This window comes from Austrofundulus limnaeus, unplaced genomic scaffold (genome assembly GCF_001266775.1).
Source record: "Austrofundulus limnaeus strain Quisiro unplaced genomic scaffold, Austrofundulus_limnaeus-1.0 Scaffold662, whole genome shotgun sequence".
Classification (NCBI taxonomy): Eukaryota; Metazoa; Chordata; class Actinopteri; order Cyprinodontiformes; family Rivulidae; genus Austrofundulus; species Austrofundulus limnaeus.
Window position 1 is genome coordinate 68987 of NW_013953064.1, and position 11601 is coordinate 80587.

The window sequence follows — 11601 nt, forward strand, 5'->3', positions numbered from 1 at the left end:
TATATATATTCTATTAATGATCTTAAAACTATTTTATTCTAATAAAAAACAAGCAAACTCTGTTTTTTATAAGTTTATTTTGTTTTAATATTCAAACCACTTAGCAAACTGTAGGTTTCTTATTGCTATTTTTATTTATTCTTGGTAGTGAATGAAATAACTCAGGTCTCAGATGCAGGAGGAGCTGGACCTGGAGACAGGCTGAGAGGTTCAGTTCTCCAGGACAGACTGAACAGAGCTGCTGCTGCTCCACATCCAGAGGATCCAGTTGAGGTGGTTCATCTGGTAAGGATGACCCCTGGGAGATGTTCTGGACACGTCCATCTGGTAGGAGACCTCCAGGGAAAACCAGGACACTCTGGTGGAACTCTCTTTGGTGGTCTGAGTGGTCTTTCTCCCAGATGGAAGATGTAGCTGTGGAAAGAGAGGTCAGGACCGCCCTGATCAAGCTGCTGCCCCCAAGACCTGACTCTAGAACAAGAGGAAGAAGATGGACGGATGGCAGGATGGATGAACTGTTGTTGTTGTTGTTGTTGTTGTTGTTGTTGTTGTTGTTGTTGTTGTTGTTGTTTTAATTGCTTAATATTACATTTAATATGTTTTCATAAAACAAATTAAAAGCAAGCAGCCGAAAATGTCAGAGTCGTGCTTCTCCCTCCGGCACGAATAATTCAGAAGACTAAAACACTCACGTGCGCATGCGCTGTAGGCATTACAAAATCCACAGAGAGCGGGGCGCAGCCATGATTGTAGTTTTTAATAGGAGGCCTTTCAGAGACACTGATGATGCGTTCAAGAAACATCTGGGAGATCTGGAATTTTACAGCTTTCGTTCTGCTTGCTTAATCTCTGGATTCATGAAAATTTTTGAACAAAAACATTATGTTACTGTGTCTAAATGTGTCGCTAAAGAATTTCTTCATATGAGTGTATTTTATACTTTTTTATAGTTTGGTACAAATTTATATTTTTTACGAAGATTATCATATTGATACCACAACATTTATCAAGCATTTTTGATATTGTGATGTCATTTTGTCAGTTTGTTAATCGTTTTGTACTGTTTTATTTTTCAAATTAGGTTTTATATTTTTTATTTAAATGATTTAATTTTTGATAAATTACAGCAAAAATTAGAGCAGATCTATCTCGCAGGGTTKCAAAATATAGGACATTAAACGTTTGCAGCTATAAAGTTTAAACATATACTATTTCAGTGTAACTTTGTTTTTATGTTTGTAATAGAATTGTTTGTTTACAGTGTTTAAATCCCATTTGTTGCGGTTTTCGTCACAGTGTTGTATTTTCCGACAGTCCCTGAAGGCGTCTCGGGTCTGATCTTTGTGCGAAGCAGCGGAGCGCTCGCAGTTAGCGTCAGCGGCGAGCAGGTACACATCGAGCGGCGGAACACGGCGGAGGAGACCGATTCTGGACCCGAAAACCCACCCGTACAGCGAACACACGGACACGTAGACGATCCTAAGATGGTAAGAACGCGTCTAGAAGCTTCAGTTGTTGGCTGCTGCTTGTTTTTGTTTTACGACGAGCTTAGCCTCAAAAAGGAAGCTAGCTGGCTAATGCTAAGTGGTTAGCGAACTGTTTTCCTGACTCATTATCGAACAGAAGCCATTTTACAGCAGCCAGTTTCTGAGTCCTGACCGCTGCTGCTGGCTCGGGGGAACCGGTGTGTTCCTATAAATATATCCCAAAACACTAAATTAATCTGTCAGCGAGTTTTAGGCAGGAAATGAAAACCGTAGTTTGATTAAAAGCTTGTCCAGCCAGCGGCCAGGCAGCCGAGCTAAGCGGCTAATCCGAAGAAGCTAACACTTCGCAGTGTTGCGTAGTAGAGTTAAACTACAGAACCCCAACAACCATTTTATAAAGCAGATTATGGCCAGTTTGAGTCAGTATTCCTGCAGGGAAGCTGACTTTTTAAGAACCAGAGCCCGAGGAGGACCACCGGCCCTCTGCCGCTCCGGGTTCACTGTCATGAATCTGGAACAAGATTAAAACCTGAAGATGAGAAATTACAGAAAGTTTATTATTTCACCTGCTTCTCTGCCTGGAGACAAACCAGCTCATGTTTAAGGAGAGTTTAGAGCATTTAGTTTTTAACCCAAATGCTCTAAACTCTCCGTAATCATGAGCTGAAGTTTTATTTTGTGCTTAAATTCTTTATATCTGAACACTACAGAGCTTTAGAGCTGTAGAAAACCAACTCAAAACACTCAAAACCGTTCAAGTGTTGAAGTTACAGCTGTTATTTATATAAATAAACCAAATCTAAATAACAGCAACACATTACACACGATTCAATTCAAATAAACAGAGTTATCATTTTGTTGTCTTATTGCAGAAACATGAAGACGTAAAGAAATAAATCAGAAAGTTAGAGTTAAAATTTGAACATTGTGTTCTCTTACATAAAAATATTTTCAATATAAAATGGTCACTGGTTGCAGACGAACACAAGCTTGTTTACCCATGAAAACAGCCTAAATGACTGAAAACAGGTCAACGACATTAATAGAGGAGTTGGTTGAGAACAAGAACAGTTTTAATGTTTTTCTTTATGTTTATGCTGAGATTTGTTGAGTAGTTTGTGTGTAAGCCCTTTGTTTACGTTAAGTGCATACCTGCATTTCAGAACTACATGTGTGGGAAAACTACCTTCAAATTACACCGTCTGATGTAGTTCAGGATGAACGTTTCTTAAGTTTGAGTTCATATTATTCAGTGAATACCTTTCTGTTGATAAAATGTAAAGGTCCTGAAGGTTTTACATTCTGTTGTAAATAAGTGTTTTATTGTTGTCAGAAGAATCAGATTTTGTTTAAACTCTTAAATTTGAATCTTTGTTAGCTGTCTAAATAAAGAAAATAATGTTTGTTTATTTTACAGAACTAGCTTTGTGAAAAACAATTGACATGATGTTAGTACATCAACTCTTAACACCCCTTCACTGTTTCCCCTTCACTCACCAACTAATGCATCAAGAGCCACAAACAGGTCATCAACTGGTGGCCTGCGGGCCGCTTCTAGTTCATAAGGAGAGTTGTTATGGCCCTGCAGTGGTGACTCAGAAGAAGTGGAAGACTAGCTTCAAATTAAAAGAAACAGAAGACTAGCTTCAAACTAGTCTAAGTGGCTAAGTGTAAATGAACATATTTAAAGTTCCTGTGACGTCAAATATTTATATTAATTTAATGTGAATGCATTTTTAGAAAGAGGACACTGATAAAATRTTGTAAAAGAAATTTCATGTCGCTGAGATGAACGGTTGTTGAGATATTTGCCTGTGAAGTAACAGGAAGTGATGTCAGAGGGGAATGTCTGCGTGTAAACAGAGCGTCGCTACAACAGCCAACAACACAGACTGTATTATTTTGAGTCTTTATTAGAGAGAAGTTGAGTTCAAATAATGCTTCATTAAACAAAGACCAGAGAGTTTTCTTTGTTAAAGATTCAAGATACTTTATTGTCATTCACATCACATGTTACATGAGATGGAACGAAATTAAGAGTCACAGCCCCAGTTACATCCAAATTAAAAAAAAATATATAAAAATATATAAAATATTAAAGTATAAAATATAAAATATAAAGTACAAGCTACAAGAGCACAATATTACAGGTAGGAAAGTGTATAGCTAAGAGCAGTGCAATAAGGGAGAGTGATGGGAGTTTAAGAGTCGCACAGCTTCTGGWATGAAGCTGTTTCTCAGTCTGGTTGTCCTGCATTTGATGCTCCGCAACCTCCTACCTGAGGGGAGTGGGACAAAAAGTGAGTGTGCTGGGTGAGTAGGGTCCTTCATGATGCAGGAGGCCCTTTTCCTGCATCTGGAGGTGTAGATGTCTGTGGCGGTGGGGAGGTTGACACCAACAGTTCTTTGTGCCGCCTTCACCACTCTTTGCAGAGCTCTCCTGTCTGCAACAGAGCAGCTGCCGTACCACACGTTCATGCTGGAGCACAGCACGCTCTCCACCACACATCTGTAAAAGGAGGTGAGGACTGAGCTCCCCAGTCCTGCACGCTTCAGCCGCCTGAGGAAATAGAGCCGCTGATTCGCCTTCTTGACCAAAACGGAGGTGTTATTGCTCCAGGTGAGGTTGCTGGACAGGTGCACGCCCAAATACCTGTAGCTGGAGACAACTTCCACCACAGATCCCCCGACTAGCAGGGGGAGATGGACGTGTGTGTTCCGTCTGAAGTCCACGATCATCTCCTTCGTCTTCTTGACGTTGATGCAGAGGTTGTTTTCCCTGCACCAGGCCTCCAGGTTTTCCACCTCCTGTCTGTAGCTGGACTCATCACCGTTTGTGATATTTCCAACCACTGCTGTGTCATCCGCAAACTTCACAGTATGACAGCCAGGATGGAGAGGAGAGCAGTCATATGTGAGTAGCGTAAACAGGAGGGGACTCAGCACACAGCCCTGTGGGGAGCCAGTGCTGAGGACTGTGGTGGAGGAGGAGATRTTGTGAATCTTCACAGACTGCGGCCTGTTGGTCAAGAAGTCCAGGACCCAGTTGCAAAGTGAAGTGCGCAGTCCAAGTAAGGAAAGTTTATTTATTAGGGTCTGAGGTATTATTGTGTTGAAAGCCGATGTGAAGTCCACAAATAGCAGACGAACATAGGAGTTCCTCTTCTCCAAGTGAGTGAGAGCAATATGGACCACAGAAGAAATGGCATCTTCTATGGAGCGGTTCTTCCTGTAGGCGTACTGGTACTAAAGAGTTCCCCTTTGATGTCACTTCCTGTTTCACTTTGGCTGAGACAAATTCAAAAGATATAACAGTTAAGTGACAAAATGTGTTAAATCTTGTGTGTTATTTCAACTTTCTCAAATATAAAGATGTTTTCTTTGACGTTTTGTATTTGAAGGATGTCATGTCACAGGTGGTGCCTGATTTTAGACATCAGTAACTGTAAGAAGCTGAATGAAGCATGTTTCTGCTGCAGGAGGCTACGGTGGCTCTGCTGGGACAAACTGTCTCCATTCTGCTGACTTCAAGTGATGAAACAACAGTCTTCAGTCGATGTAAAGCTTGATTAGGTCTGTTAGAGCAGCAGGGCTGGCACGAAGCTCACATCACAGCAGAAACACGTTTTATATTTAAGTGTTTAAAAATAACTGGTTAACAGATTTATTTTATTTCCTGCTCTCCAGARAAACGATGCTTAAATCTGCCTAAAAGTTACTATAATGAGATGAGTTAGTGTTGTCTGAGTGACCTTTGACCCCTGCTGTATGTGGTGCTCAGGAAGTGTTGGATACAGGTTCAGAGGTTTTATAAGCTTTTATTATTGTGTAGAAAGTTAAATGAAGTAGAATATTTTTTGAGGTACAGATGTTTGTTTTAGTTTATTTTAGCAGATGTGTGAATGTGACAGGCTGTGATCGGTGGGATGAAGAGCTCCAGAAAGCCTTTTTTAAAAGAACCGTATTTTTAATTATAATAAAGTTTATTTATGTTTAATCCTGTCTAAAGATGGTTGATCTCTTTGTTTGATGGTAGTTGGAGAGTTGTGTGAACCCATCTGACAGAACAGAACCAAACATTTGGACCATCGGGCTGAAGGATCCCAGTAATCAGCAATTTGTTTATTTACAGTAAGAAGCTGCTGTCAGTTCCAGAGACCAAACGGGTCATTTYCTGCTGTCGGTTCTGTAAACGGCCCGTTAGAGGAGAGGCTGCTTTGTTCTTCAGTGTTTCCCTGGTGTTTCTGCAGATAACGCTCACCTGGTCAGGCTCTCACCTGCTGAGTGATCAGAGCAGACAGCTGTGTCTCTGACCAGCATCAGTAGTCGTGTTTCCATCCAGCTGTAGAGTGAATTTTTATCAAACTTTTCAAAATTCGCAAAAAAATTAAAAAAATTAAAATTAGAATCTAGACTGTTTCCATCTAGTTTCCCTCTTGACTGTTTGATGTGAATAAACGAGGCTACGCAACACGTGATTGTCAGACGAGGCTACGCAACGCGTGATTGTCAGACGAGGCTACGCAACGCGTGATTGTCAGACGAGGCTGCGCAACGCGTGATTGTCAGACGAGGCTGCGCAACGCGTGATTACGTCAGACGTCGGCGACTAACTTTGCAGTAGTAAACAGGAAGTGAAACTTGCTAACTAGCAGAGGCTAATCATCTCGCGACAATGGAGCAATTTTTTTCGTGAATGCCTTGCTGTTGGACAAGTTGTAATTATTCTATCTATTCAGCTAGTACAGGCTATGTTTAACGCTGCATGGAGACGTAGGGAAATAAACACAATGTTAAACTACGCAGCAGAAAGGCACGTGCAACTACGCAGGGCTAACATCCGGGACGAGGCAGGAAAGCAGAAACAGCTGAACGTCACGTGAGGTAAATATGCGCTACGTCAGAATTTATTCAGCAAACGTGTTTCCATCTCCCGTTTTGCGCATTATCTACTTTACGAATCATCCAAAAATCACCTCAAGCGAGAATAAAAACTTTTTAGCGAATTGAGGATTTTCTCTGGATCTGACTTTTTTTTCTCATTTTTAATGTGACACTTCTAAATGTGCATGAAAAAGCCTTGATGGGAACACGGTTACTGGTTCTGTTCGACCCACAGCTGTCAGTTATTCACACCACCAGTATGAGGTACAGACAGAACCGTGTATCAGCCGACCCAAACACAGCCGAGCTGCTGCAGAACATTTAAGAAAAATAACATTTAATGTTGTTCATGKTATGAGTGAAGAAAGATAGAAAATAAATGTACCAAACCAGGAAAACAATAAACGATTATCACATTTTATTTTTGCTCAACATCTCATTAGATCTGTAATGTAATGAAACAACTTGTTAACTCATGTTCATGTTTTTGTTTTGAACTTCCACACAGAGAGAAAAATATTAATAATTGTTGAAGAATAACCAGGTAAAATTGGATACAAGTAAAAACATTTTAACATAAATTTGAATTATTTTCAAACATAATAAAATAGTTTTAGTCGTATAATGAGAGGCAGTTTTCTGAATGTGTGAATAAATGTTATTAAAATCAGACATGAAATCTATAAACTGTTAATCAGAGCTGCAGTTAAACCACTGAAGGAATTTGTTCTTTAAATGTAGCTTTTATTTTATTTAAAGCTTGAGTTTGTAGATGCAGATTTAGGATATGAGCTGAGTCAGACCTGAACACACAGTCATCATCATCATCATCATCATCAGGGTAATCAGATTACTGACTGCAGCACCGCTGGTTTCTGTGTGCTTCAGCAAAGCTCTTCAGGTTCTGCTGTGGTAGTAGCTGACAGTCGTCACAGGAGGATCTCAGTTTAGTCTGGCGGGTGATGAGCAGTCCTCCCTCAGCCCTGATCCTCACCTCAGATTAAGATTTTCATTCCAAACATTCAAACTTTGTCATTTAAAGTTGATGAAAATCATCTTTTTTCAGTTTGTCAGTAAAGCTGAGTTTTGATGGTCCAGGACCAGTCCACACCGGGCTGAGGACCTGAGAGTCCAGCAGAGTCATAAAAGCCTTCCTGCTGCTGTAGAGGGAACCAGGCTCTGCAGTCTGCTTCTGGTTCTGGTTCTAAATATAGTCTGACATGAACCTGATGATGTCTCAGCAGCAGAACGTGTTGTTTATAACATAGTTATTACTGTTGTTTATAACATGGTTATTACTGTCTGGGTTTAACCCTCACAGCTCTGAGGTTCTGAGGTCAGACCTCCTCTGTGGAGGAACCAGCAGATCTGATCTGCTGGTTTCCTCCCCCCACCAGCGGACCACTTGTCCTGTGTTTCTGGTCCAAGAAGCTGGACTGGGTCCGCCTGCCATCAGCGCCTGCTGCTAAATWTAGCAGCTGTGCCTCCAGGAACACTGGGTCCAGCTGGTCCAGATCCTGTCAGGGAGCACTGCTKCCAGACCCTCAGGGTTCTCAAACCAACACACCTGGAGAGCTTGTTGATCCTGCTGCTCTGGTGTCATCCTTCAGGTTATAATCCTGGTCTAATCTGGGTTAATCTGAGTGACCTGGCAGACCACAGATGATGCTGTGTTTCTCCTCTCAGGTCCTCTGGTGAAGAAGCATTGAGGAGGAGGAGTCAGCTCCATCCAGGTGTGGAGGGACCTCAGCCCGTCTGACAGCCCACATCCAGCTCTTCTTCTGCAGACACCAGATGGACTGCGGACTCTGAGGGCGCAGCCAGCCAGGACCAAATCCAGCAGGGGGCCGGAGCAGGACCGGGTCAGGGGGGGAGAGGAGCGGACGAGGGGCTCCACCATGTCGTCCAACAGGACCCAGAACCCTCACGGACTCAAACAGATAGGCCTGGACCAGATCTGGGACGACCTGCGGGCTGGAATCCAGCAGGTGTACACGAGGCAGAGCATGGCCAAGTCCCGCTACATGGARCTCTACACGTATCCTGGGTCAGCTACAGCTGCAGGTCCGGGTCCTGGTCCTGTCTGCTGGGGTTCACAACAAGCTGCTCAAGTTTCAGGTCCAAACTAACAGGTTCTCCTCCAGAAATGATTCATATTAAACTGAAACTCAGGGCAGCTCGGGTCTGAGCAGACCTCATCTACAGGACAGACTGGTTTTACTTTAAACGTTTAATTTAACTGCTTAATTTAACTGTTTAATTTAACTGCTTAATTTAACTGTTTAATTTAACATGTTAATTAGACTAAAAAACTTAAGTTACAAAAAGTAGTTTCTTTATCCGTTTAAAAAACAATTAACTAGAGAAATTACATTTCCTGCAAAACTGCTGGTGTGAATGCTTCATGCTGAAAACTTCAGCTGAAAGCTGCTGAAAATGTTTAACAGGAAGTGTTAATGTGAGCTCACTTTAAAAGCTGAAAGAAGCAAACAAACCTAACTCTGCAGAAAAACTGTAGAAAGGAGCACAAATCTAGTTGAAACCAGAAAACAGCTAAGAGCTAAAACAGCTGAAAACATCTGTAAAGAAGCATAAATAACACTAGGTAGCAGAAAAAAAGCAGAAAAAGTAGAAAAAAAGCAAAAGAATAGCAGAAAAAAGCAGAATTTTAGCTGAAATACNCAGAATTTTAGCTGAAATACCAGAAAAAAGCTAAAATTAGTTTTAAAAAAGTAGCTAAAATTAACACAAAAAAGTAAAAAAAAGAGCAAAACCAGAAAAAAATCTGTAAGGTTTTGTAAAGATTTAGAAACATTTTAAAGGAGTTTAAGGATGTTGAAAACAGCTCTGTTCATTTTCAGTGGCAAAAACGTGAAGTGGCTAAAAAAAGTATAAAAAGCTGAAATACCAAACGCCAGCAGCCTCACATGAAGGAGCTGAACGGTTTGATGTATGAATTGTTGAAACGGCACAAAAATTGTGGAACGAGTTAGATGACGAAAAATGTATGGAAGAAAAAAAAGATCTGTTTGAGCCAACGTGTCACTTCCTGTCTGAGTGTCACTTCCTGTCTGAACCTGTTTGTGTGACCAGCTAGTTTAACTTCCTGTCCCAGGTGATGGTTGTGTTTCCTGTGTGCTCCTTGACCCGTCCCTCAGACATGTATATAACTATTGTACCAGCGTCCACCAGTCCAGCATTGGCCGAGGAGGCTCCGGACCCCCAGCCAAGCCCTCCAAGAAGTCCACCACCCCGGGCGGTGCTCAGTTTGTGGGCCTGGAGCTCTACAAGCGGCTCAAGGAGTTCCTGAAGAACTACCTTACCAGCCTGCTGAAGGTGCGTTGTTTACCTGAAGGTTTGGTCCTTTAAACGTCTGACGAGAYGGCCCTCGGCTCTAACCCTCGTGTCCCTCCACAGGACGGCGAGGACCTGATGGACGAGTGTGTCCTGAAGTTCTACACCCAGCAGTGGGAGGACTACCGCTTCTCCAGTAAGGTCCTGAACGGGATCTGTGCCTACCTCAACCGCCACTGGGTCAGACGGGAGTGTGACGAGGGCCGCAAGGGCATCTACGAGATTTACTCCGTGAGTTTCACAGCTGCTAACATGAGCTGAATTAAAACACATCTGAACCCTAAATAACAAAAACCTGGTCGATCTGTTCGTAACCGACACAAGTTTAGTTTGATTTGGGTTGATTGAGGTTTTAGAAACTCCTGAAATTCCAGGCGTGTGGGAAAAAAAAAGAAGTTTTTCTAACTTTGACCTGTTCCTGTTGCTTCCTCAGCTGGCTCTGGTGACCTGGAGGGAATGTTTGTTCCGACCCCTCAACAAACAGGTGGGTTTACTTTTCTTTTACACACGTAAACAACAAATAAACACAGCTGCAAACATCAGCTCTGCTTTGATCTGTTGGAAAAGGTAACGAACGCTGTTCTGAAGCTGATCGAGAGGGAGAGGAACGGAGAAACCATCAACACCAGACTGATCAGCGGGGTCGTCCAGTCTTATGGTAGGTTCTGGAACTGAACGGACTGAACAGAACCTGGTTCTGTACACAGGTTGAATACATGTGTGGATCCATCTGCTTCACCAGATTCAACTTGTGTTTGACAGAGCAGGTTGATTTGGTGCTTTAGGATCAAAGMGTTCTAAGATCTTTGGGTCCCTCTGTGGAGGACTTGTACAGACCTACGTGTTGGTTTTCACACCAGCAGCAGAACCAGTCACACCCCTTAGATCACCAGCAGGAACTTAAAAAAAGATAAATATRGAGYCACAGGACCACCAGTTAAGAAACTAAAGGACCACCTGTTCTAAAGACTGAAGTGATCCTCTCTTAAGGTGTTGTTCTTAAACCCTGTCTGATGTTTGACCCGGGTCAGAAGGTGCTGACCTGTTTCTGCTGCTCTCCTGCAGTGGAGTTGGGTCTGAACGAGGAGGACGCCTTCGCCAAAGGCCCCACGCTGTCCGTCTACAAGGAGTACTTCGAGTGTCAGTTCCTCACCGACACCGAACGCTTCTACACCCGGGAGAGCACCGAGTTCCTGCAGCAGAACCCGGTCACCGAGTACATGAAGAAGGTCAGCCTCCACACAACAGGAGCTTCCTGCTGCCGCTGCGGTGTTTAACGAGTTGTTTGTTCCCTCAGGCGGAGGCCCGTCTCCTGGAGGAGCAGCGCCGCGTCCAGGTTTACCTCCACGAGTCCACGCAGGACGAGCTGGCCAGGAAGTGTGAGCAGGTCCTCATCGAGAAGCACCTGGAGATCTTCCACACCGAGTTCCAGAACCTGCTGGATGCAGACAAGAACGAAGGTAAACCTGATTCATCTATACGAACCTCAGATTAAACCTGATTCATCTATACGAACCTCAGATTAAACCTGATTCATCAGCAGCTATAGGATCCTCAGATCAAACCTGATTTATCTATAGGATCCTCAGATCAAACCTGATTTATCTATAGGAACCTCAGATCAAACCTGATTTATCTATAGGAACCTCAGATCAAACCTGATTTATCTATAGGAACCTCAGATCAAACCTGATTTATCTATAGGAACCTCAGATTAAACCTAATTTGTCTATACGAACCTCAGATCAAACCTGATTTATCTATACGAACCTCAGATTAAACCTGATTTATCTATACGAACCTCAGATTAAACCTGATTTATCTATACGAACCTCAGATTAAACCTGATTTATCTATACGAACCTCAGATTAAACC

At 42.5% G+C, this 11601-nt stretch overlaps 1 protein-coding gene across 1 annotated transcript in view; it reads left to right on the forward strand.

Annotated features, from left to right (window-relative positions):
• Positions 1-1351: 1351 nt before the first annotated feature.
• The window catches only part of LOC106531655 (cullin-1), a gene marked incomplete at its 3' end in the record, with an annotated part of 14556 nt that continues 4306 nt past the window's right edge, over positions 1352-11601 (forward strand). Inside the window, 8 exon segments of the mRNA XM_014027560.1 lie at positions 1352-1487; positions 8058-8409; positions 9530-9707; positions 9789-9956; positions 10159-10209; positions 10293-10383; positions 10791-10954; positions 11023-11185. Coding sequence (XP_013883014.1) covers positions 8270-8409; positions 9530-9707; positions 9789-9956; positions 10159-10209; positions 10293-10383; positions 10791-10954; positions 11023-11185 — 955 coding nt within the window.